The sequence below is a fragment of the Eretmochelys imbricata genome, chromosome 25 (assembly GCF_965152235.1).
Source record: "Eretmochelys imbricata isolate rEreImb1 chromosome 25, rEreImb1.hap1, whole genome shotgun sequence".
Lineage (NCBI taxonomy): Eukaryota > Metazoa > Chordata > Testudines > Cheloniidae > Eretmochelys > Eretmochelys imbricata.
In genome coordinates, this window is record NC_135596.1 from 6,782,051 (window position 1) to 6,809,522 (window position 27,472).

Sequence of the window (27,472 nt, forward strand, 5' to 3'; positions counted from 1 at the left end):
CTGACACTGTGCTGCACCCCGGAAGCGGCCAGCAGCAGGTCCAGTTCCTACGTGGGGGGGCCACGGACCCTGTGCGCTGCCCTCGCCCCAAGCACTGGCCCACACTCCTACTGGCCGGTTCCCGGACCAATGGAAGCGGGGGGGGGGGGGGGGGGGCGCGGGTGCTTGCGGGCGAGAACCACACGGAGCCACTTGCGCACCTCCGCCTAGGAGCTGGACCTGCTGCTGGCTGCTTCCAGGGAGCAGTGCGGTCCACGATGCCAAGACAGGCAAGAAGCCTGCCTCTGCACCGCTGACCAGGAGCCGCCCAAGGTAAGCCCATGCCCCAACCCTGTGCCCCAGCCCTGAGCCCCCCCAAACCTCAAGCCCCTTCCTGCACCCCAAATGCCTCATCCCATGCCCTACCTGAGCCTGCACCCCCAGCTCAGAGCCCCTCCTGCACCCCAACCCTCTACCCCAGCCCTCAGTCCCCCCAAACCCAGAGCCTCCTCCTGCACCCCAAACCCCTCATCCTGGCCAAACCCCAGAGCCCCCACACACACTCTGCCCCAGCCCAGAGCCCCCCCCCACACCCCCCACACTCTGCCCTTGCTCTGAGCCCCTCCCACACCCCAAGCCCCTCATCCCCAGCTCTACTGGGTCGTGGAGATCTTCTTCCACTGGGTCGCCAGAAAAAAAGTTTGAAGACACTGGCCTAGGCCACACACTGGAGCTAGATCTCATCTGCTACACTGCGGGAAAGCAGTACCCTCTAGAGGCAACTCACAGAACTCCATGTCTTCCGTGCAGGACATTAACAGAGTTTGGAGACCTTTTCAAATTCACACATGCCCAGGGTGACCCGTGTAGAGACTTTACTAGTGCCCTCCGGCAGAACATCCAATTCAGTTTTAAGAGCATCTCTGCGCCATTTCCCCCCATGCACGAGCAGGGCAACCTCTGTGTACAACCGAATTTCTATTTCCAACAGATATGACTGGTAGACAGACTTCGTGTTAGATGAGCAAGGATTTGATTATATCCTGGGACAAAGGAAACCCTTTTCCTCTAGCACATAGTGGATGGTTCTCTGAAATCCCCTCTCCAGTAGGCTAAATACCGAAGAGGTGTGCTCAATGGCCAACTCCTGCAGAAGTAGATAAAGGTGCTGAGGCCCCTGTAGGATCAAATCCCTGATTTTTCACAGCTCTGACTGACTAATTTAAGTTGTGGGTCTTCAGCACCTCTGAAAAGACGGGCCCCAAATACCTGAAGCTGGGAGCGGGTGGGTGAAGGAGTTAGGCACAGTCCAAGGGCCAATCTGAGCTGTATTTACTTTTTATCCTTTGACTGTTGCAGGACCATAATGCTGAACTGTGGGGGTCCCTAGTCATCCATCTACACCAGTAGCTCATTCTGTTCCACTCAGTGACCCCACACTATGACAGAAAGCAGAATTGGGAGCCGACCCCCACCATGAAACGTGGCCTCATGCACTGAAACTTGTTCATGCCCTCCCCTTCGAGAGCCCATGAACTACAGATATAGAAGCATAAGCAAATTTTACAGGACCATGCGCTCCACCACCATGCGAAAATAAGAAATATATCTGCATAAGTTGGGTACAGCCCCTCAGGCTCCTGGCAGGTTGATAATGCAGCTCATTTCTCCAGGAATATTAGACCAGAGGAAGGATGGCCCAGGGGTAAGGGCATTAGGTTAGTACTTTCAAGACCTGTGTTTGATTCCTGCCTCCAAGCCACAATGCCTTGTGTGACCTTGGGCAAGTCACTTAGTCTTGCTGTACCTCAGGTGCCCATCTGTATAACAGGGATGATAGCCTCCCTGGCAGGGAGGGTAAATACATTAATAAGGGTGAGGTGCTCAGCTCGTAACAAGGGCCAGGAAGAGAGATGCTTTTCAGAAAGGCTAGGAAAGGGCAGCCACCCCACCCACCTACCCTGTCCTCACGCTGGTGGCATTTCAAGATTATTTCTTGATACAAAACATTTTTTTGGTGGTCTGTCCAAAGAACTTCGAACAGGGAGAAGCTGTTCACAATCAGCACCCAACACATAAATACAACATAATTTATTGTGTCTGTTTCACAGAATGATAGTGGTAGGTGTTAGAAACAGTGTCCAGGGCACGGTACGAGACGTGACTCACATAAGTACAAAGACTCAGACCACAGGATTGTTTCCTTAGAGGAAAGCGGCTAGTGGTAGCAACTTGGTCACTGCTCACAAAAAAAAACAACTTATTTTCGCAACCCCCCCACCCTTCACCCCAAATCCAAGGCAGTCCCTCCTTTGTCACACAGCGAAATCAGTGTTCTGAAGTCTCTGTATTCGGGAGTTACAGGCCGAAGTTAACCCCCCTGCAGGTAGTACGCAGGCCAGCGGACTGAGGCTCTGCACAAGAGACTTTGTCCATTAAGGTAGCTGGCTGGGAGAAAAGGATTGGCAAATGGTGTTCAGGAAGAGAGGGGTGGAGGACACTTACAAAAGTTAGAGAGTACCAAGCCAGGGCCAGTAAATGAAGTCCAGGGAAGTGCAACACCTGCAGAGTTCCCACACCCTGACTAGCACTACGATTTATCTGGGGATGGAGGAGGGGGGGGGGGGGGGAGAGAGGAGAGACACGACACTAAACAGGTGATTTGGTCTCTGGAGTAGCAGAACTTGGCTTCTCTTTGATACTCCAGCTAAAGCTGACAGAGGGCTTCCATCGCCAAGTGGAGATGCATCTCACGTGGTTCTGAAGCAGACAAGGATGGGCCAAATGCAGTCACTCACCCAAGGTGAGGCCTATCCAGTACATAACCCTCCCTCCCAGCTGTAGCAGTCTTTGCTTGGCTCAAGATGGAGAATTGCACTCTGGGACCTGGAGGTCTTATTACAGGAAAAGGTGACCTCAATTTGCTCCATTTTAATCAGATTAGCTCTAGACTTTGGGCTTCAAGAAAAACTTGCCCAAGCTGCAGCCCTTAGACAGGCTAAATGCTGGTGTGCCTGGAAAAAACTCCACTAGCTTCTGTCCCAGCAGCCTTCCCTGGCCCCACCCCCCATATCTCCTTTCAGTAGGAAAAGCAAAAGTATTTTAAACTCCCTCTTCCCCCGTAAGCTCCCCCCCCCATGAATAGAACCTACAGCTAGGTGGAGCGAGACAGCTAAAAGTGGATGTAACAGGAAAGTCAGGTGAAATCTATCCAAGTAGATTAGTTCCCCAGCATAGACAGCACACTAATATAGCAACTCTGCCCTCAACACAATGTGCTTTGAAAGGTGGAAACCTTAGCATTCTCTGGCTTTAGAACTAGGAGACAGGCCTTGGTGAGCAATGATCTCAAAAGATTAGCAGAGGAATAAACAGAGTGAGATTAGCATCGATTTCCCCAAGCAGTGAAAGGTGTGGTCTAGCTGTGAAGTCAGAGAAAGGAACAGAAGACATTTTCAGAGAGAAAGGCCTAATCGTGGAATGAAAGGCAGTTAGATACAAGGGCTGGAGAAGTGTGCAAGGAGCCAAGCCTATATGCACATTTAAGTTATAATTAATTCTCAGCTAGTGGAATAGCTGCAGGGTCTGCAGTGTCCTGCCAAGAGGCCTTAACAAAGCACTTCCTACCCTACCTTCAGGATGCAGGTGAGCCTTCCTCCCCCACACACCTGGGCACTGAGCGTATAATATAGCCAATGTCATACACCACTATGGTCTCAAGGCCAACTCCATACCCTGGCTATGTTGAAAGCCAGTCCATCTTAAAAAACATTTGAAGCAACAAAGTCTACGGTCTGACCAGGCTTAGTTAGGGCCACCCACCAAGGCAGCCAGTGAGATGAAACTTCAGGTGGTTTTGGTCATAATGCTTATTCCCCCTCTAAAAAAAGACACTGACTAAAAATGATGTATTTCCATCTAGTGGCAAACAATTACAGAAATTACCATAAAAACTAGTTATCTAAGGCATCTTTAAAAAAATATTTCTGCAGTCTCCATTTTAACTTGAAAGCTCAATAAAAATAGATTTCTATGAAAGGTCTCTGATTGTCCCTTGAGCGGCATCTCCGTTGCAGTGAAGGGGTTCAGCAGTCCTGAGGAGGCTTGGCCTGGGTGAGGGCAAGAAGGTCCAAAGCTCAGTGGCACATCCGGGAGGTCATTTCCTTCTATCAAAGGACACACAAGACAGGGAAGTTAATGGTAAGAAGCACAATGCCCAGGCAAGAGAAATTTCCGTAGGAAAGGCTCAAAGTTTGGAACATTGTTTCCATAGCATCATTAATTTAAAAAAAAAAAAAAAAAAAAAAAGCAGCATTCCAGTTTAAACACTCACATGGAGTAGAAATTCAGTGTCACCTTTAACCTCTGCCCCCATATTCCTATTCACTGACAGGCAGGAGACCTCCCCAGCTGCCCCATCAGATTTAAATCTGTCTGGCTACATACAGCTATAGAATAACCATCACCCACCATCCCAGACTAATTCAAATACCGAGTACTTCTATGGCACTTTGCATCCTCCATACTCTTTATGAAGTTGGTGAGCATCGCTGTGCTCATTTTACAGAAGGGGAAATAAAGACCAGGGAGGTGACAGGGGAGGTGATTTAGCATGAGCACACACGCACTCCCCAAGTCACACAGCTAGTCACCGACAACTGGGACTAGGACCAAGGGCTCATGACTCGGTGACCAGCATCCGACCACACTGCCTTTCTGTCACGTGCAGCAATGTGCTAGCAACACAGTGATAAGGCATCAGGGTAGATTCTTGACTTCAATTGCAACTTTGCTGGCAGGGGTGCACGGCTCCTGGACTGAGGAACTGCCGATGCATGTGACTCAGCCATGGACCAGACAGTGGGGAGTGATGGTGGTGGGAGAAAAGATAAAATGGCAGCCTGAAGCACAAGGAGGTGACTGGGCAGAATCTACAAACATGGCAGCTTCCCTCTCTGTGGGTGTAATGGCCCTGCTCCGCTGCATGGGTTACCATGGGATCTGGGCCAAAGTTGAAGAGGGCAAGGTAAGAACAGGTTTTTCAGCTGTAAAGGGAGGGGGAATGGAAGAGGTACGATGGAGTTTCAGTCACCCTCCTCAGAGCTCAGAATCTCTCAAACTGAATCCAACAATCAGAGACTGGGAGTCAGAATCCCAGAGTTCTGTTTGAGATGCACCACTCAGTGGCCATTCATAACTATAAGCCAGCCAAATTCACTCACCAGAGGTTCTAACTCCTTGGTGTCTATTAGATTGAACTCTTTCACAAAATAGTAAAAGTGCTTGTAGCAGGTGTTCACGTGGGCCTCTGACCCCATATGGCTGATCCTGTCAAAATGGTGGATGTAGACGTGAACAAAGACCCGGAAGAGCCTGGACAGAATCTTCTTCACTACCTGAAGGAAGTTCTTGGGGAACGGAGTACCTGCAAGAAGACATACAAGCACCATGATTTATTGAAATGCACTTTTCCCAGGACCACGGTGCCATGCAGTCTTCCTCAAGCATAAAAAGAAACAGTCCAGTGTGTATTGAAGTGATGCAAGAACAGTTTCCTCTGGAGTAATTCACAGACTGCATTCCATCCTATCTAAATTTTGGACCAGTTTTTCCAAAATTAATGCTATTAACCTATGCTATTGGGTACTGCATTAATTGATGCTACTGTGTGAGAGACCTGAATACAAACTGGATTAGTGCATATACAGATTTCCATCTGCAGTTTCAATTTGATATAGTTTCCTTCAGTTCCTGTTGGGACATTTTAACAAAAATTATGCAGACACTGGACCACCATACTCCACTCTAGAAGTGACTGCATTCTGGGAGGAGTGGCTCCTATATATAGTTTATTAAAATTGACAAACCCTTTGGGATCCTTCAGGTTAACAAGAGTTAAAATTATGATAATACTACGCTCAGTCATTTATAGGCCCCTTTTCACATTCGACATTTGGTTTATGTGTTTTTCATTCTAACAACTACATTTGCAATCTACAATACAGTAGTTTTGATCAGCTGGTCTTCCTAGTAATAACAAATGACTTGAGTTTAAAGTCTACATAGATTGCTTCTCCACATACAAGGAGGAGGTAAGAGGTGAAGGGTATTTGTTAAATACCCTTCTTCCCCTGCCCGCAAGTGTTCTGCATGAAATTAGTTTTCAGTCTGTGTTAAGTTAGTGAATCTGGTATTATAAGCAAAGCTAGAAAACGCTAAACAAGACAGAAAACTCCTTTGATGATATAAGCTTCCCCCTCCAAATGAAACAGATGTTCCAGCAATCACTCAGTCCAAAAGAGGTCCTTGCTGAAGAACCCTATATAAAGGGACCACACCCCAGAACCTCCTGTGGTTACCCAGATGAACACACAGCAAGGATTTTGGCAATTGATACAGGTACTGTTGTAGGTTCCCAAAGAGAAGGTGGTTTACGGTCTTATTCTCTCCCTGAATGTCACCACATTTAAGTATTGTCGTTCTGTGTGTGCAGATGGGGTCTGAGTAATGGTGGACACTTTCTGCACACAATCAGATTGCTCCTTTTCATTAGTGCTTTGATAAGGATAGATAGCTTGGCATTCTCCATATACACCGAGCAGTAGCGCAGGAGTGGATGGGATCCTGCAGGATCTCAAGTGGATAACCAGCTCCTACTCCCCATCCCATTTGTTAGTTGGTCTCCCACACAAACACCCACGCAGCTGTCATCCGGTTCTACTTCATTTGGCAGAACCTTGACCATGTGCCGCCTGTCCAGACAGGGCAAACAGGTTTCGTTATCAGATCAGGCACTAGGACAAAGGGTCAGGGAACTATTATTTTTCCTTCCTTGTGCAACATCCCCTCTCCTCCAACCTCCCATTGCTTGCTTCCCCTCCCCCAACACAGACCTTGCATCACCCAGACGATCCGAGAGCTAAACTGAATTGCCTTAGGCCTGTGGTTTTCAAACTTTTTTTCTGGTGACCCAGTTGAAGAAAATTGTTGATGCCCGCAACCCAACGGAGCAGGGGATGAGGGGTTTGGGAGGGGCTCAGCGGGTTGGGGTGAGGGCTGCAGGCTGGGCCAAGAATGAGGGGTTCAGGGTGTGAGAGAGGGCTCAGGGCTGGGGCAGGGGGTTGGGGTGCAGGGGGGTCAGGGCTCTGGTCTAGGGTGCAGGCTCTGGGGTGGAGCTGGGGATAAGGGGTGTGGGGTGCAGGAAGAGGCTCTGGGTTGGTGGGGGGCTCAGAGCTGGGCCAGGGGATTGGGGCACAGGGTTGGGGCTTAAATTAGGCTGCTCCTGGTCAGCAGCGCAGTGGGGTTGCTAAGGCAGGCTTCCTGCCTGTCCTGGCACCGCGCGCCGCACTGCGCCCCGGAAGCAGCCAGCAGCAGGTCTGGCTCCTAGGCAGAGGTGCGCAAGTGGCTCTGTGTGGCTTTCAGCTGCAGGCACTGCCCTCCAGCTCCCATTGGCTGGTTACTGAACAATGGGAGTGCAGAGCCGGTGCTCAGGGCAGGGGCAGTGTATGGAGCCCCATGCCCCCCCCCCGCCTAGGAGCCAGACCGCAGATGGCCACTTCCGGGGTGCAGCGCGGTGTCAGAAAATATAGGACCTAGCCTGCCTTGGCCAGGCAGCACCGCCAACGGGACTTTTAACGGCCCGGTAGGTGGTGCTGACCAGTGCTGCTGTGACCCAGCGCCTTCCATTCTGCGACCCTGGGTCGCAATCCGCAGTTTGAAAACCACTGCCTTAGGGCTTTGCCTGAAAGATCACCTGGGGTCATTCACAGCAGCAGAAGGCTGACCCTACACCAAAAGCTGAGCAAGCCTCTGCTCCAGCACACAACCACGTGCTAACTCAAGGAGCAAGGGCTGAATTACACTTGTCCAAGATGCCTTGTATTCAGCCCCAGACTGCTGAGAGAGCTTTCAGAAAGGTCCATTATTTCACAAGCTGCAAGAGATGGAGACAAAAGCTTTATACCATACCAGAGATAAACTGAAGTCTCAGATCTCCATTGGTATAAAGCATTAGGCCAACACTTGAAAGGCTAAATTTAGGAGCAGAGCATCTCTCGTTCTCATTGACTACAACGGGACCTGTGGCGGTCAACACTGCTGAGAGTCATAGAATCAGAGAATCAGAGAATATCAGGATTGGAAGGGACCTCAGGAGGTCATCTAGTCCAACCCCCTGCCAGCCCACTTGTTTAGATGCATAAATATAGCTTCATGAGCCTATTTTTAGGCACCCAAGTTTGGACATTTTGGGCTCCAAATCTTGTTTACACCAAGGCCTCTTTAAACTCCTCCGGCAGCATAAGAGGGACATGGGTTACCATTACACACACTCTAGAGCCTCTTGATACTGACAGAGGTGTGAAGGAGCCTTCTTAGTACAAATGAGAATAAGGCCCTCTGGCCTTCGTTTTTAAGCAATGGGAGGTTGAAAGAGATCATAGCTGGAAATAGAAGAAGAGACACACCTCATTCTGATCACAAACAACTCCTGAACCACCCAACCAGCCACATGTAACTTGGCACAGGTCTGCAGGCAAAGAAGTGCTCAGCCAATAAGATGTGTCTTGCACCAGAGAATGAAGTCAGTAAGTGCAGGCACTTATGGGCTGCTCTAGGGAGTAAAAAGCATCACTGCTTGGAGCCCTATGGTGAAAACATTCTGCGTGACCAATCCCAAAGGCTTGGGTCTGTTGTCAGAAACATCTCAGTTATTGCAACGGTCCATAAGGAGAGAGAAGAAACCCTCAGGTGACCAAGTCCCAGGGCAGGTATGAACTGGAATCAACACCTTAAACTGCAGCCAGAAGCAAGTGTAGTTCACAGAGCATGGGCATGATGTGCTCATCACTCAGATCTGCTCCACTAAACTGATGGGCCACCACATTCTGTACTGTGCTTCTGAATGGTCCTGAAGTATAGCAGGCAAACCTGGATTACTGCAGCACAGTCTACCCGAGAGGGTAAGGTCACAACTCTCTAGTTAATCACAGATGTGGGGGAAGAGAAGTTATAAGCTATTAAGGAATCCAAGAGCACTCAGGGGTCCACATAGCCCAAGATTGCAAACCCCTTCTGCCAGTCATGGACATTTTCCTTCACTAGATGGGACAGCCATAACTTCAGAAATTTTGCAAGCTGTTTTCTGCTGTCAACCAGCAGCTCCATCTTCTCAACCAGGTGTCAGTCAGAATGGACGTATTTTTAAATTCTGTTATCTCAACCTGGCAGTCCTAAAAATACTTTGGCAGAATGAGTAAGATTTTCCAAGAGCCATGAACCCCATACACAGAAGTCAATCTTGAGGGAGCCAACCAAGAACCTTCAGCAACAAAAATACAAGGCCCTACTACATGAGCTAAAGAATAAGCTTTTAGTAGCAAGTTGCAGGCAGTTGCCACCGAGACTAGCCATGGAGGCACAATCACATGCCCTAAAGCCAGGTATTGTACAGGCACCGGTCCTAAACTACTGTTCAGAATGAGAAACCAAGTCCAGCAGCCCAACCTCTGTAGTGTGGAGTGACTCCTCCCGTTCTCACAGCAGCCACATAATCTTTGATGTGCCGTTTGAGTATTCCAAGAGCACCCTCTGACTTGGAGTGCCTCGCCTGAAACAATTTAGGCCTAATTTTCCAGAAGTACTAAGCATCCATCACGCTAACAGAAATCTATGGTAACTGCAGGTACTTGGCACTTCTTTAAAAAAAGAAAAAAAAAAAAAAAAGTTAGGCCTGACAGTGTCCCAGGCTGGGCATGAAGGTATCCAAAATCAGTGGCCACTTTCAAAAGTTTGCAGCCCTCTGCAAATTGCCAGTCAGTACTAGAGGAAGTAGTTCACCTACTATCTCAAGGATCTGTGCAATGTCCAATGCCATAAACTAGTTTCAACCTTTTCTCATTTGCAGACCCCTAAAAAAATTCAAATGGAGGTGCAGACCCATTTGGAAATCTTAGACATAGTCTGCAGAACCCCCAGAGGTCTGTGAACCCCAGGTTGAAAACCACTGTCATAAAACAAGTGCCTACTGGAAAAGGAACAGGGAAATAGAAGGGGCAAGAGATTGTACTGGTGGATAAAAGTAGATTTTTCTGAAAAAGAAATTGGTTATTTTTTATTTTGTTATTTAAATTAGAATAAGTTTTTCTTTTTAAAAATAAACTTGTTTAAAATGAAATCTGAATTTAACAGAAAAATTATAATCTCTTAAAACATTTAAATAAAATATAAATATGCTGAATCCCTGAGCTTCTAATCACAAACTCTGAGTTAAAAGCTGCTTTTCTACATAAAGAAAGATGGGAAAACTTTTGAGGTCAAGCTTTACCAATGTGGCACAATAGGTCATGTGCTGCATTAAGAGCTTGAATCTGTGGAGGACCCAGGACCTGTGCCACTGGGTGCAAGAGACTGTCAAAGTCATCACATGGGTTGGGACCCGCTTCCGACACTGTATCTCATCAGGGTCATCCACTGAGCCCACCTGGATGATCTCATACTCCTATTTTATAGCTTCTCCCCACCTGAGCTCGGTTCTCAAATTATGAATATTTATGACTCCACCCAGCATGGAAACTTCCTCTCCGGCTCATGAAAAAAACAGTGAAGTTTGTGTATCCAAAACATTTAAGGTAGTTTTGTTTAATAAAAATAAATATTATATGCCATTGTGTGTTCAATTAAATTCCAGTCACGATCCTAGTGCAGCTTGCCACAAATCGTGACCAGTAAGTTAATTATGTTGTAAATAAGCAACATATTCACCATTTTCTAACGTAGTAAATCTGAAAATATTAAGCAATATAATTGCTTAAATAAATGTATAGAGTTATAGTGTACCCTCCTATGTAGCAAAAAGATGTACCAAATCTAGCGTAAAGGGTCTATTTAGTTGTAAATAGACATGTTTTAATGGTTATATCAACCAATGAGAATGCACCTCTCTTTAGAGAACAAAGGAAGTACCAATGGAAAAGTTCCTTAACACGGATTATTTAACTCAAGGTTTACCATTTGGTGATGTAAATTGCTCCGATTTAAATCAATTTATCTTGTGTCAGTCCAATTAATTTCCCCACAAATCAGAACTGAACTTACCAACATTGGTGGGAAAAATGTCCTCATTGTTGATCTGCACCTCAATCCAGTCCATCAAGAGGTTCAAGTACTTGGGAGCCGATAGGGCAGTGGGTTTCCGGTACTTGTGCTCGTCCTGCCACCTGTACTCGTACTTGGGTCCCCCAGACATGATCGGACAGGACTGTTCCGTGCAATAGTCACTGATGGTGCCGTAGATCAGATTGATGCGATTGAAGAAGTCCACCACATGCACTGCCACCCAGTCATTCTGTTCCTCACCAGATGGCAGCTGGACGGCCAGCTTCAAGTCCAGCCCTGCATTGAGAGAGGCTTGAGCCCTCTTGTGCAGCTCAAACCGCTGCGTCCCAGGCTCAAACTTGCGTTTGGGCCGAAAGGTTTTGTCCTTATTGAACACTTGCTTTAAAGGGTTGGACATTTTTCTTCTTTTTTCCCCTTCTCTTTTGCAAGTCTTCAGGGAAGACAGCTAGAGACACAAGGCTGCTGGACAGTTTCCAATGGCAAGGTTGTAATGGCCTCTATCTTCACAGAAATACCTCGGAGCTCCTCTGGCTCTCCAAGTACCTTCTAATCTGCAACACAGAGAATTTACAGTAGTTAGATGGGCAGCTTTTTCAACAAGAGACTTTGTTCAGAAGGAGTGAATTTGTTTGAATGCCTTAGGGGGAAGGTATGGACATACACTTCAAACTCATAGAACTGAAACAAAAGCCAAATATGCTTCGTTTCCCCCTACCCTCTCCTCTTAGGACTAGGTTTCTTTAAGGGAAGTGTAAAAGGTAGAAGAGTGAGGGTCAAGTTCTCAAAGAGGTTCCTCATTCAGCCGCTGTCACTGTAAGGAAAGTAATTGAAAGGTCTTCAATTACTTCTACACAAAACATTAAGTGAGAGAAGGTTTATACCCAGTTTGCCAAGTTACTGTGGGTGAAGAAGCAGATTATTACTGTTATTACTATAAGACACCAAGACTCTACCACTATGATAGCAAGGTAGCTACATTGTTTTATGAAAACGTTCAGAAACTGGTACTGCATTATTTTGCTACTAGGCAGAAATGAGCAAAATAGTAGCCACAACAGCTGTGTCCATGGACTTATAGCGAGGAGATTGGTTTCAGGCTGGCTCCTCAACAAAGGCTAGATTCTAACACCCTTAAAGACATTGGGGAGTACTGACTCCAGAAGCAATCTCATTAAAATCACTGGGACTACTCTCTACATTAGCCAGGGTATCAGAATCTGACCCTGGAATGACGGGATTCCTCTTGTGAAACAGACACGTGATTTTTGGTGTTGTAATGTGGAAGGTGCTGACCAGCCCCACAAAGACAGGCCATTTTACTGCAACAGAAGCTCCACAGTGGTTCTTGGAGACATTAGTCATCTGAGGAGAGCTGGCTGCTCATATGGTGCTGGAGCATCTGCTACACTGCATCAAGGAGAACGAAGAACACACACACTTTCCTAATGTTACTTTCCCATGTAAGTAATGGCCATCATTGCCTGAGGTTTTTACAATTGTGCAATGGGAGGAGAAATGGCCCTGAGACGCTATTAAGACGTGTTCCACACTACAAAAATACACGAGAACCCCATGGCTAACAACTTATGTTGCCAGCAATCCATGAAGTTCAGTTCTGGAGCCACGCCACATGTTCACAAAGTCACCCCGACGAGAGAGGAGGGGGCAGGGTGCCCACATCCACCCACCCACTCCCATTTTTGAGTTGGTACCAACTCAAAATTCCAGCCAGGTTCATTGAGAGAGTCACTCATGATCAAATGAGCCTGGCCCAGTTGAAACCAAGTGAAGCTCTGCACTTTTGACCAAGTTTTGCCTTGGGGAATGTGTACCCTGCACAAACCAATACTGAGAGGTATTTGCATGAACCCCTGGAGCTACTGATATTTGCTTGACTAGTTTAAGACTAACAGTGAAGGGCCAAGGATATAGGGAAAAAATAAAGCTTAAGATGCATTTTGATTTCACAAAGAAAAATTTTGAAAGTCGTAACAAGAGGGGACACTGACAGCAAAATGCAGCGAGACAGTAGCTATGGTTAGCAAGAGCAGAGTCATACCCTCACCACATCCTGCAACAAAATGCTTCACTTCTTCTATGAAGCGGAAACACAAGGGGCTGTGCCCATTCAGCTTAGATGCACTATTGATCTCACATAATTCTTCTGTAACATATCCAAAACAGAGGCAAAAAAACCTAACAATGTAAAGGGCAGGTTCACGGTCTGAAGCCACTTCCAGGAGGAAATCAGCTCCAGAGAAATAGCAGCATGCACGATTTCCTCACTTTGGAGTCTCAAAGGAAAGCTGTACACTTCACGAGTATTAACGGTATACTCCTTTGGTTCCAGGCTCCAGACAAACACAAGAAAGAGGCCTTTGAATGTTCTGACTCTGCTCTCATTTATCTTGTCTTTACACCATAGTAATCCCATTTACTTCAGTCAAGTCACTCAGTTATGCTGGTATTATGTGTAATGGGCCTTTTTATTTACTTCCCATAAGGAGGTTTTGGCTGGCAAGTAATTAAAGGCCACACATAGGTCTCTGCTCATTACCAGCACAGCAGGGGGCATGGCAGGAGAGGACTGAAATGAACTACCAAAACCATATGGAGAAGCACTCTCAAGGCCTGTCCACACTTTGCCAGTGGAGTGGACACTAAGAATTTTCTAAGAGTAATTGTCACAGGGTGTTTCATAAAAGCCAACCCAGACCTACAGAGAGGGAGTTTTCACAGCTGAGGAACTAGTTAGCAAAAAAACCACACAAAAAAACAAACAAAAAAAACCCAATTTTTTTTTTTTTTTTTAAAATAGGCAGCATTACTTGGGTAACTAAGCCCTTATATGTTTCAGGTTTTGATTTGTTTTTTTTAAAGGGGATGTAAAACTTGTGAAAGTTCCAGGAGTCACCTCCCTGGAAACTGAAGCCCTCTAAGCAAACCTCAGCATGGGTAGAAGCTAGACAAGCTTCCCTGTATCTCAGTCCTGACCTCTGAAACTCAGGGCTTAGAGTGAAGATTAGTTTCCATGGCCCATGCAATTCTTGGCTTTCCTGCTACAACTGCCAAGACACTCAGGTGTGGGGGTGGTTTGTGATGCAGCCGTGTCCAAGAATGCCAAACAGTCAAAAGAGGGCAATGACTTTTGGTCAAATCTAACCTGGGCTGGATTACAGCAAGTGACTGCAGAGTAAGGTTTGGTCTCCTCCAATCTCCTGAGACATTTGTGCACCTGGCTTATATTTTTATATATAACCAAAGTTTTAACTCTCACTTTTCCTGCGTCCAGAGTTTGAAGAAGTGCCTCCTTTTCACTGAGGAATCATTAGCATATTTAACAAGAAGTATACAGCCAGCTCTTCAGCTGGTATAAATCAGTATGGCTCCATTGACAGTATCTGCCAATTTACACCAGCTAGGGATCTGGCCCTATAATTTCTAAGGCTAGCATGGGAGCACAGTGAACAGTATTCAGGGATGTTGCGTTACATTAGCACTGCAATTTTCTTTCCACAAATAGTTTCCTCTTCCTATTGCACATGATCTGTAAGACTACATGATAAACTTGCTGCTGTGATCAGCTGCACATTAAATAAAATTAGCAGCAGCCTTAAGAGTTTAAGATATTAGCAAAATGGAAACTTCAGCTGAAGTACAGCAGATGTAATGCATTCAGCTATGGTTCTGACGTCTAACTTGGTTAAGAAAAATGAAGCTATGGGCAATATCTGGCTCTGGAAAATGTAAGACATACAGGTTCTGTGGCTGACCAAAGCAGCATCTGACATGAGTTGAAAGAGGATATAAAATGGTGATCGTAAGTTTTTTCTCCTTCCACCCTCCCCACACAAGTCACAGCTCAAACAGCAGTAAAACACAGAACAGAAAGGAAAGATCACTAGGGGTTAGGATTTGTGCGAGGGTGACTTGCAATTCAGCTGAACCGATGATTGGCAAGAAGCAGAAAGTATGCTTTGAGGCCAATGCTGCTTTTCTCCCCAGCTTCTTTTTCATCCAAGGGTTACTCCCACCCAGAAGTCCACACCACTGGTTATCAAGTAGGAGTATCCCCACTAGTCTCACAAGAGCATGTTAGTAACACAGCAACTTCCTGTACCATGGAGGACAAAACTTCTCTCTCTGGAGGAACAGTCCTACCGTTATATCCAGGGATATGAGATTAGCTCCATGCTGATGATGGGTCACTGTTATAAAACAAACTCAAACAAATGAGCAATGAACGATGGGAGAAAATGACTCTCCCAGAAACTTTGATAACTATTACACAATCTTCAACCAATGGCAGATGCTGCTTTGGTCAGCCACAGAATCCGTACGCCTTCTATTTTCTCAGAGCCAGATATTTATTGGGAAAGGGGAAGTGTGGGGAGAGATTTAAAAGACTCGAGGCCATAGTGATGAGGAAAAGCACTTGTTAAAAAATTTTAGGCCCAATTTTCTTCTCACTTATGCAGTGGAAGTCAGGAGTCACTTCACTTAAGTCAGTGAGAGTTACGGGGGGGTAAAATTGATATGAGAGAATAACTTTCAGTACTGCCTTATTCTAAAATATGTTTCTAACTGAGAGAGCATGCAAAGCATATTTCACTAGTTTCCCATAACTTCTTTCCCTGTCATTTTCTCCAAGCTGGGCAAGAGTGTGTGTGTGTGGCAAAAAGTCACCATTTTCTGTTGATTTAAAAACATAAGAATGGCCCTACTGGGTCAGACCAAAGGTCCATCTAGCCCAGTATCCAGTCTTCCAACAGTGGCCAATGCCAGGTGCCCCAGAGGGAATGAACAGAACAGGTAATCATCAAGTGATCCATCCCCTGTCGCTCATTCTTGTATGAGGAGAGATCCACCCCACGGCTCATTCCCAGCTTCTGGCAAAGAGAGCTAGGGACACCATTCCTGCCCATCCTGGCTAACAGCCATTGATGGAGCGATCCTCCACGAATGTATCTAGTTCTTTTTTGAACCCTGTTATGGTTTTGGCCTTCACAACATCCTCTGGCAAGGAGTTCCACAGGTTGACTGTGCGTTCTGTGAAGAAATAGTTAAATACTTCCTTTTACTTGTTTTAAACCTGCTGCCTATTAATTTCATTTGGTGACCCCTAGTTCTTGTGTTATGAGAAGTAGTAAACACTTCCTTAACTACTTTCTCTACACCAGTCATGATTTTATAGACCGCAATCATATCTCCCCTTAGCAGTCTCTTTTCCCAGCTGAAAAGTCCTTGTCTTATTAATCTCTCCTCATATGGAAACTGTTCCATACCCCTAATCATTTTTGTTGCCCTTTTCTGAACCTTTTCCAATTCCAATATATCTTTTTTTTTTTTGAGATGGAGCGACCACATCTGCACGCAGTATTCAAGATGTGGGCGTACCATGGATTTATATAGAGGCAACACAATATTTCCTGTCCTGTTATCTATACCTTTCTTAATTATTCCCAGCATTCTGTTCGCTTTTTTGACTACCGCCACACATTGAGTGGATGTTTTCAGAGAACTATCCACAATGACTAAGATCTCTTTCTTCAGTAGTAACAGCTAATTTAGACCCCATCATTTTATATGTATAGTTGGGATTATGCTTTCCAACATGCATCTGCATTTATCAACATTAAATTTCATCTGCCATTTCGTTGCCCAGTCACCCAGTTTTGAGAGATCCTTTTGTAGCTCTTCACAGTCTGCCTGGGTCTTAACTATCTTTAGTAATTTTGTATCATGGACTGTCATCGTGACTTGTCAATAGCAAACATTCATCCCACATCTGAATGCACAGATTACACTGTAGAAAATACCTCTTCCATTTTAAAAAAGGAATGAGGTATCTCTAGCCAACCTCTCCCCACCACTAAGAAAACTCAGGAAGTTATTCCCTCTCCCCCACAATCCTCTTTCAGAAAACCTACGCGTACACAGAGATGACTTCTCTGCATAGAGTCTTTATTTCCTTCAGTTCCTGAAACGCTGTCCAGAGTGACATGCAGTGCCATCTTCCAATCCTCACACCGTCCCCACACAGGATTTACTTTAGGGTTTTAACAAGTGCCAGAATAAATGCAATCAACAGATTAAAACCAGCAGGTTCCTATCTGCATTTTCTGGCTCCTCGAATTATACTGTTTGTGATAGTTTGTTGGGCCTGCTGTACAGCCTTATATCAGTGTTTCCAAAGGCCAAAGTTTAAAGCTTCTTCGTTTAAAAGAAGTATTTCATGTGGTGTCTGTAGTGCCAGCTAGATTGTGCGTTGCAGATAGGGAGGGGTCAGAAACATATGCAGCCACTTCCTTGCCAAGTGACCTGACAGCTTAGGCAGCTCACATCCTGCTGCCTTACTCATGTGAAAACCCTGCAAGTAAATCCTGGTGAGTAATACATTTACAGTACATGTTTCCTTTCAAAGAAGCTACTCCACTGTACTAAGAAACAATAATATTGTAGGATTTATTTTAACATTTATACAAGACCCACACATGGACTAGGTTATATGCTTCTGATCATTCTACAGCATTGTGGTAAATTTCCCAACCAGGCAAACCAAGACCAGATTTTTCACAGCTCTTTCAGAGGGATGACTGAGACAGAAGGAAGTCAAAACACTGTTTGCAAAGCTGTACTGATCATGGTAGTGAATGAACAAAAATACACGTAAGTGTGTCATGGCAACTTCAAACTGTCAGGGTGGATGGGGAAAAAGGCATTTCAGGGTAGACAATAATAATTGGTCGAAGGAGAGAGATTTTTCAGATATTTTAAAGTTAGAACAAGAGGAAGCTTGAAAAGGTCACTGGTAGTTTTAGTCAGATGCCAAACTAGACATCAAGGCCAACATTTGCAAGAGTGGCCAGGGTCACCGGATGTCCAATTTGACAAACCCTGGGCTTGATCTTCCAGAGGCGCTGAGCACTCAATGCCAGATACAGCCAATAAGAGCTGCCACTGCTCAGTCCTTCTAGTAAACTGACCCAAGGGGAGATTGTAGTTAGGCACCTAGAACAGAGGCTTCTCTCACACACACCCATCAGCCATTTTAAAAAATTTAACCCAATTAATACTTTCTACGTGAAGACTGTGTGGTTTTTGTGATAGTCTGCTCAAGGGATAAAATATTGGTCTCATTTCTCCGTTGTATGAGTATGCTGAGCAGAGAGGAAGTCCTGAAACTGCTCTTTGGAATGGGTTTAAAATAAAATAAAAAGTACATACATGAAAAATTAGCATAACCGTAAGGATGCACTTGAAAAAAATACACAAATACACAGTAGGAAACCCCTGCTGGTAATCTCACCTTAAGTGATCACTCTCGTTACAGTGTGTATGGTAACACCCATTGTTTCATGTTCTCTAGGGACATAAATCTCCCCACTGTATTTTCCACTGAATGCATCCGATGAAGTGAGCTGTAGCTCATGAAAGCTTATGCTCAAATAAATGTTAGTCTAAGATGCCACAAGTCCTCCTTTTCTTTTAGTCACAAAATGAAGAGCACACCAGATCAATGGAATGTCAAAATTGCCAGGCAGAAAGCGTGTAAAAATTGTGAAGTCTGACCATTCATAGCTCTTCTTGAGCAACATCTCTGCTTAGATTAATTTCCTGTCTGGCAGGGATTCATTCATCTACTTTTAATTGGAGATCTCCAGCATTTTCCTATAAAACTGCTCAGTCTGCTTTTGTTTCTATTTTAGTAAAAACATTCATATGGCATATCCAAATTCTTTTAAAAAAAAGACTGTCCTAATATTATATTGGCAGTAATCTTTAAGACATTAACATAAGCCATGTCTTTCCTTTCCAGGGCAGCATCAAGATATTAACAGCAGTTTACAGACATGTTGCTAATGCATGTAAGAGCTAGAGAAGTTCTCACTGGTAGCCTTGTACCAGTTTCCTCATGTATCTTGCTGGAGACAATCCAAAGTATCTGCTCTGGAGGGCAAAAGAGCACTAGGTACATTAAAAAATAAAAAAGTTTTGGAGAGCTTTTGAAAGTGTTATACTGAAAACACACAGCAGAATTTCTACCCGTATAACCCCTGCTGATCCCAGCCCAGATGCATACATCTAACAAAAGAGAGTGTTTATGCCTTCGTTCAACAGGACAACTTCCTAGGTTTTCCTTTCATTGATCTGGTTTCTGAGACGCATTAATGACAAATATAATGAAGCCATTTTGAAACACAGATCTCTAATCATCAGTCCTAAGGATTAAACAAATAGCCTTTTCATAATCAGTCCAGAACAAGTTCCAGGATTGTACTACTTGTCTCCCCACCCTCTCTTTGCAATGCGAGTACAGCGATTTAAATCTGAGCAATGTTGTCTGGGACATTTCTAAGCAAGAACTCATGCAAGCCACATGCTTATTCTGGGGTTTCCAAGGAAGAGCCTTGGTCAGGATCAGGGCAGTCCATTTTCATGCCTTTAAACCACAAGAATGCAGAACTGACCCAGCTGAACATAAGAGGAAGCAGTACCATATTGCATAAAATAATCATACTGAGCTTTAATTTGTGTTTTTCTTCCCTCCCGAAAGGCGACCAAATAACAATGTATTCAAACTATTTTTTAAAATCTATTTAGTTTTGGTAATAGCAAGGAGAAGGGGAAAAAAAGTCAGACTTGACCAATTAACCCATAGAGGGGCTAGGAGGACTTCTAGTAACTAACACACCCTGTGGCAGAACTTCATAGCCGCACACTGTAGCGAAGAGCAACAGCTTCAGAAAACCCCATCAGAAGAATAAATGCAATTTATCAGCATTTAGATCTAGCATGAATGGACAGTAGGAATCCCATCAAATAATAATTCAGTGTTAAGCTATCACACGTTCGGGAGAAGAGACAAGACAGTTCATGGGACGGTAATGAGACAGCACATCCATTCAATTTTAAATTCCTGGCTTGAATCCAGACCAGGCTGACAGTAATCAAAGCAATTACAATCTGATGTATGTTGAGTGGTCTATGTGAAATGAGCTGGGTGAGGTCTCAGTTCAGTTATTAGCACAACAGGTTTCACGTCACAAATTGGTACCCTCAGAAGAGAGGGTAAGGACAGAATGGTCTATGGGGACTGGACTGTCAGGTGTGAAGGCTGGACTATCCTCTTGCAACAGCATAAGGCAGGGGTGGGCAAACTATAGCCCAGGAGTGGGATCCGGCCCACCAGTCATTTTAATCCATCCCTTGAGCTCCTGCTGGGGAGTGGGGTCTGGAGCTTGCTCTGCTCCAGCCGGAGAGCAGGGTTGGGGGTGCTCCTAGAAGCAGCGGCATGTCCCCTCCTCCGGCTCCTACGTATGGGGCAGCCAGGGGGCTCTGCTCTGCCTGCTGCCCCCGCCCCAAGCACTGCCCCTGCAGCTCCCATTGGCCGGGAACCACGGCCAATGGGAGCTGCAGGAGCAGTGCCTGCGAATGGGGCAGTGCGCAGCAGAGCCACCTGGCTACGCCTCCACATAGGAGCCGGAGGAGGGACATGCTGCTGCTTCCGGGAGCTGCTTGATGTAAGCGCTGCTCAGAGCCTGCACCCCTGAGCCACCCTGCCGTTCCCCAACCCCAGCCCTGATCCCCCTCCTGCCCTCTGAACCCCTTGGTCCCAGCCCAGAGCACCCTCCTGCACCCCAAACCCCTCATCCTCAGCCCCTGCACCACCAGCTAGAGCCCTCCCCCGCCATTTCCCCAATCCCTTGCCTCAGCCCTGATCCCCCGCCCACCCTTTGAACTCCTCATTTCTGGCCCCACCCTGGAGCCCACACCCCCAGCCAGAGCCCTCACCCCCTCCCGCACCCCAACCCCAATTTCATGAATATTCATGGCCCGCCATACAATTTCTATACTCAGATGTGGTATACCCTCTATACCCTCGGACCAAAAAGTTTGCTCACCCCGGCATAAGGGGAAGCTTGTACTTCTACCACTCAGGCTGTCCCCCTCCAGTGGTGGATACAGAAAGTAATTCAGTCTCCAGGGTGTTCAATTTGGTGACCAAAGATGATCTCAGTGCCACAGGATGAGCAACATTTCCTGCCTTTAAGGGAAGATTTTTCAAAAGGCACAAAAGGACTTAAAATGGACCTTTGAAAGTCTCCCCCTAACATCACGAAGTTATGATTGCTCACGCTGCAATTGTTATTTATTTAAGGCCAAATAGAAAGAGGATTTTTTTAAAGTGACCTTTGTTTCCTTTAGATAGACACAGAAGTCCCTTGCTGAGGCTTCTGGAAGGTATAACTCCCTTTATGTGTAAGAATGCTCTGTGCACAGTGACTGGGACACGACTGCATGTGAAGGCAGAGCGGATTGGCTTCTAGCTTCATAGATGCTGAATAAAACTGACGAGCTGGTTCATGACTCCAGAAGCTATTTTAGGGTCCCTGTGTAGACATGTATTTCTAGGGCAAGCTGCAGCAGGCAGGTGGCTTCCCGTACAATATGAACAATTTTTTTTCCCCTCTCTTCAAGGTATGACGACAACACTTTTTGAAAAGTTCTGTGCAGCAACAATGCCTCTTCTCCTTCAGCCTGGCTTAGTCCCCGACTGAAGGGATTTAAGAGGAAAGAAAATAATGTCATAATTTATTCCTAGTGATATGAATTACTCTGCACTGTCCTTGCAAAAAGGGAAACAGCAAAGTAGTATCTACCTAATGTTTTTTTCTTCAAAAAAAAAGAATAAAATGAACTTGGCTGACACTTCTCCAGTGTAAAATTCTCATGCTACGCTGGTCTAATCAACACAATGCTTCGGACTATGTTGAGAGCCAGAATATATTAAAAGTTCAAACATTGTGAATGTCAATGGAGTGGAACCAGGGTTATGGGAAATTCTACAAGAGTTTCCTTAGCAGACACCAGGCTCAGAATGAAAGGCTGGCTTTGAGCCCCACCCATCTCTCTCTCTCTCTCGCTCATGTTAATATAATGCTTTTGATGCCAAAGCAGTAGGGTTCACGTCTCCATAACAGAGGGTTGTGAAGCCAGCCCTTCTCCTTCCCCTTTAGAACTAGGTGTGGCAGTGATCATATGCATTAGCCCAGTGGTTTTCAACCTGTGGGTCCACAGACTTCAGGAGATATGCAGACTATGTCTAAAATTTCAAAGGGGGTCTGCACCACCATTTGAAATTTTTTAGGGGTCCGCAAATGAAAAAAAAGGTTGAAAACCACTGCATTAACCTTTCCCATCTGCCTGGTGACAAGTAACAGGCCTTAAGTAGGGTGACCAGATAGCAACTGTGAAAAAATGGAACAGGGGGTGGGGGATAAATAGGCACCTATATAAGAAAAAGTTCCAAAAAACCAGGACTGTCCCTTTAAAAAGGGACATCTGGTCACCCTAGCCTTAAGGGGATCTCAGGCTTTGCAGCAGTGAAGAGCTGTCCGCATCAGAAGATTTTCTATCATACAGTTTGACATGAAAAAAGTCCCCCAAAACAGCAGCACCAGTGGGAAAGTTTTTGTGAAAATTTCCAAGTGTAAACAAGGCTGAAGTAGACCACATGCTGCTTTCTGCTTACGGGAGAAGCTCCATTTTTGTGACTGATGCTCCATTGCCTCACATCTAAGGCCCAATTCCCACGTATTTTATTCCTGCATTTGGGACAGAGAAGAATTAAAGGTGTCTTTCAGACTTCTTGCACTCCGTGTATTCTAAAGCCAGATGGGTCTTGCCCAACTCTGATTAAGTCAGAGCAGATTTGGGGCAGCTCTAGATTATGCTGTGCTTCTGTGCTGCCCTATGAGCCCTGTGGGGGAAAACAGCCACAGTGCAGCACACTCTAGCCACACACACACACACACACACACACACACCCCCCACTCTACCCCCCTCTGTTAGGGGCTAGATGCAAGGATGATGTAGAGCCCTTATGCCAACTCTACTCCAGACAGCGAGGCAACCTGCACAGGAGGTATTCTCGGGAAGCTATTTAGGCCCACTTAAAGCCCTCTTTATGCTGCCACAGTGGTGTAAAAGGATTTTAGGGTTTGCCAATGTACAGTGTAGTTACACCACTGCAAACCTATCATTTAAATGCTCTGCACTTGTGCAAAGTAGGGCTTACATTGTTATTGCTTAATTTAGTACACCACTGTAAGGTCTGCCTTGGTAAGATGGGTGCAGCACATCCTAGTGATGTCTGCATTGTAGATTTACACCATTTTAACTAACTTGTTATAGTTCTTACTGTAGACAAGCCCTGAGGGAACTGAGAATCCAGCACCTACTGCAGCCGTGTATATCTTTGCAAAGCAAGAACTACTATGCCAGTTTGGCTGCCTTTTACACCCACTTTGCACAGGTGTAAGTAGCTGCATGAGGTGCAAGGCAGTGGAGACTCAGGCCTCTTCTCTCCAGTCCATAGGCTCGGAAGCCAGAGCAGCAGCATGATTTCCAAAACACTCAACTTAAGACAGAGCCACTGTGTGCTCCTCTGCTGCAGCTCTGAAGACTTAACTATGCATCCCTTTGCAAAGTAGAAAGAGTTCTTATGGCCTCCATTGTGCCTGTTCTTTCTAGTGGATTGTTCCCCCAACAGGCCCCTAATCCACCTCAGACACATTAAGAGAAATCAGATTCAACCAAGAGTCCGCTATCATTTCCATCATGAATAAGGTGATTCTTTTAGCACAGCAGCAGCTCCAGCAGGAGGTACAGACACAACTGAAAACAAAAGCCACAGATGTCCCATGGAGACAGAGTTATCTAGAGAACAGAAGGTAAACACCCAGCCTAAGGTGCATTCTTTAGTGAAAGCATTAGCTGGATATCACGAATTTCTAAAATAATCTCCTAAACCTCCAACAAAGCTGGTTATGAATTCACTAATTACCAGTTACTGCAGCATCTATGGCACAAGTATCACAAAATGCATCACTGTCTTATGAGAAAAATTAATCTTCTTGAAAGTCTGGGATTTATTTTCAGGAGTACAGAACTTGGGATCATTGCAGAAATGGATACAACTATAGACAGGAGTGTATGCTTCCACCACTAACAAGGATAACTTTTTTCTCTGTATACTGTTGCCATAGAAATCTCTGTCCTGATTAATGGAGAAGTTTTTCTGTAGTTACAAAATAGTGGCTATATCAGCACAGCACAGATTTCCTTGAAACGGCACAAGCCAGGCAAACACAAGTTTCTGTGAGGTACTCCACATCTGTTCTAAATGTTGGGGGATAAGCCCCAGGTCAGAAGTGAGGAAGCAATGTCAGGGAGCCAAATGGGCTCTAGAAAGCATCTGGAAAAGATATTTCTGTACTAGTAGATAGCACAAGCCAGTCAGGGAACAAGTTTATGACAGACATCACTAAAAGTGAGTAGGTTTGAGGTGAGTTATGGTACAAGCAGGGAGTGAGGATTCGGAGTTCTATTCCCAACTCTGGCATGAAGTCAGTCACTTACGGTCTGATTTCCAAGTGCGATAGAATGGCTTCCTGTTCAGATCTGCTTACTGGTATTATGCCTGGATCCAGACACAGCTTTTCAGTGCAAGCCAAGAATCACCAGCTGGGATTGGAGCCCCTCCAAAGTACAAAAGGCAGATCCCAAACCAATTTGGCAGGAATTTAGACTTCGCACTTTTTTATTACTATAAAGGTTTGCAACTCCTCACAGCCAAGTAGGAGATGGATTCGCTTTCTGTTTTATTAATCTACTAAGATATGGTATTTACAGTATCCAAGAAACTGGTTAATAAACAAGATAGAGCCTGAAACTTGCACAAGGAAGAAGAAAGACAGGGTGCGTGCAGCAACTAGGTCCATCATAAAGAAAAACAGATGGTCAGGGGAATTTTATCTTACAATAAAAATCCCCCTTTCTCTGAAACTTGGCAGAGAAGACATCACAGCCCGGAATGAGGCTTTTCAACGCATTGCCTCCTTCACCCCATTCAAGAGAAAGGCAACAGAGCATGCCTTGTCCCAAATTTCTTTGCTGGACAGTGGAGGACACCCCCTCAAGCTTTGAGACACCTTTTAGCCTAGAGATCCCATACCACATCCAGCAAGAATTTTCTTTGGAGGTGGTTAATACCTGCCTTTAAGTTGGCAGGAGCAATCACTTACGGTCACATGTACGCTAGGAGTGCTTTACTGGTACAGCTGAACCAGTATACTATAGTGGCAAAGCCCTCCTATCACAGACACAGCTTATACTGGCAAACCTGTGCTTTTCCTAGTGTAACCACCTCTACACTAGGGGCTTCTGCTCACACAGCTATGTAGGGGACAGATCACACTTCTTTGTACACGTAACTGACCCAGCTGTGCAGGCAGAAGCCCCTAGGGTACATTTAAATACTGTTGGCTCTCAAGGTCTACAGCCACAATTGGCTCAAACAGGGAGAACCTAACTTCAGTGCACTTACCCTCTGCTTTCTTCTTACCCCTACTGCTACTTATCCTCCAGGTACCTGCGTGCAGATCGGAATTATTCACCCTCCCCCACCCACTTCCTCGAGACAGGGCAGTAATGCAGCCCACCCCGCCCACTTCCCTTTCCTGGCAGACCTGTGGGCCAGAGCCTATTCTTGCTCCCCAAAAAAGGGGATTGCTCAAAGGTTCAAACACTGGCAGCTCCTGGCTATTCCCCCCCCCAGCCCAGTGAAGTCCCAGCTGAGCAACCCCCAGCCCATCTTGGGCAGCACTGACTCCCTGGGGGCTTTGCACACAGAGAGGTTAAATCCTTCCCCCAGCCATCAGGACTCCCCTGCTTCCCCCTTTCCAGATTCCTCACCCCCCCCCCCACCATCTCCCAGCCCGTCATCACCCTCTCCAGGATCCTCCCAGCTCCTTCTCCCCAGCTCCCCATTACTCCCCTCCAGCCCCTTCTCCCCACACTCCTCATCCCCCCAACACCTTCCAGCCCCCCAACACCCTCTCCAGGATCCTCCCAGCTCCTTCTCCCCAGGCTCCTCACCCCCCAGCTCCCCATCACCACCCCCAGCTCCCCATTACTCCCCTCCAGCCCCTTCTCCCCACACTCCTCACCCCCCCCAACACCTTCCAGCCCCCCATCACCCTCTCCAGGATCCTTCCAGCTCCTTCTCCCCACACTCCTCACCCCCCCACCTCCCCATCACCACCCCCAGCTCCCCATTACTCCCCTCCAGCCCCCCCAGTCCCTTCTCCCCACACTCCTCACCCCCCCCCAACACCTTCCAGCCCCCCATCACCCTCTCCAGGATCCTTCCAGCTCCTTCTCCCCACACTCCTCACCCCCCCACCTCCCCATCACCACCCCCAGCTCCCCATTACTCCCCTCCAGCCCCCCCAGTCCCTTCTCCCCACACTCCTCACCCCCCCCCAACACCTTCCAGCCCCCCATCACCCTCTCCAGGATCCTTCCAGCTCCTTCTCCCACACTCCTCACCCCCCCACCTCCCCATCACCACCCCCAGCTCCCCATTACTCCCCTCCAGCCCCCCCAGTCCCTTCTCCCCACACTCCTCACCCCCCAGCTCCCCATCACCACCCCGCAGCCCCCCCAGTCCCTTCTCCCCACACTCCTGGCTACCTCCGTCCAGGCCCCTCTGCCAGGCCCCCTCTTTCAGCTCCCAAGAGGAGCCCCCACCCCCCCCGAGGTCCCCTGCTAATCTCCACTCGGAGCCCCCCCCATTATCCCTCCACCGAGACCCCCCCTGCCCCATTACCGCTCCCACCTTCCGTATTATCCCTCCGCCGAGACCTCCGCACCTGTCCCCAGCGGAGGGGTCACCGTCCCGCTCTCTCCTCCGACTCTCGGTAACTTTCCGGCGCGCGCACGCCACTCCCCTGCCCGGCTCCGCGCGCCCGGCCGGCCCTACTTCCTCTTAAAGGGGCCGGGCCGCGCCCCACTCGCCTCTGCGCCCGCGCGCTCCTCCCCCTGCTGCTGCCGGCGCGTGGAGCCGGGCGGCCCCCTCTGCGGGGCAGCTGACCGCCTCCAGCTCGGGGGGCCGCAGCTGCTGGATCCCCCCTGGCCTGCCCTGCCCCACTCCCCATGTCACCCCCTTTCCTCACGCTCTGTGCCCCTTCCCTCGGGCAGCCCCCTGTGCGGGGATCCCCCTGCCCTCCTCTCCTGGGTGATGGCCAGGGGGGTCCCTTTGGGGTAGGGTGACACCCCCGAGCTGGCCCGAGGCCCCCTCCTCCCCCGATGCAGGGCCAACCCAAGCCCTCCCTGCCTCCCACCCACAACTGGGCCGGGCTGAAGTCCCCTCCCCCCTGGCGCCCAGAGCCAGTCCCAGGTCCCCCCGCCCCCGCCATCCCCCCCACCACACGCGTGGGGCCGCCCGGGGCCCCCCTCCCCTGCATGTGGGGCAGGTCGGCAGGCCTGAGCTGCTGTCCCTAGCCCTCCCTCCAGCACAGGGCTGGTGCTG

The 27,472-nt window shown here is 47.1% G+C and overlaps 1 protein-coding gene across 2 annotated transcripts; it reads right to left on the reverse strand.

The window, feature by feature from the left end:
* Window positions 1–2,055: 2,055 nt before the first annotated feature.
* On the reverse strand, window positions 2,056–26,911 carry MOB3A (MOB kinase activator 3A). 2 transcript variants are annotated; one of them, XM_077842247.1, is made up of 4 exons: window positions 26,780–26,911; window positions 11,074–11,645; window positions 5,202–5,404; window positions 2,056–4,145 (listed from the first exon to the last, which is right to left on the reverse strand). In XM_077842247.1, the coding sequence occupies exons 2-4, from the start codon at window positions 11,489–11,491 to the stop codon at window positions 4,116–4,118; spliced, it is 651 nt and encodes a 216-aa protein (XP_077698373.1). In that variant the 5' UTR covers window positions 11,492–11,645; window positions 26,780–26,911; the 3' UTR covers window positions 2,056–4,115. The 2 variants fall into 2 exon arrangements, with proteins under 2 accessions (XP_077698373.1, XP_077698374.1); XM_077842248.1 differs by having other exon boundaries at window positions 26,814–26,879.
* Window positions 26,912–27,472: the final 561 nt, after the last annotated feature.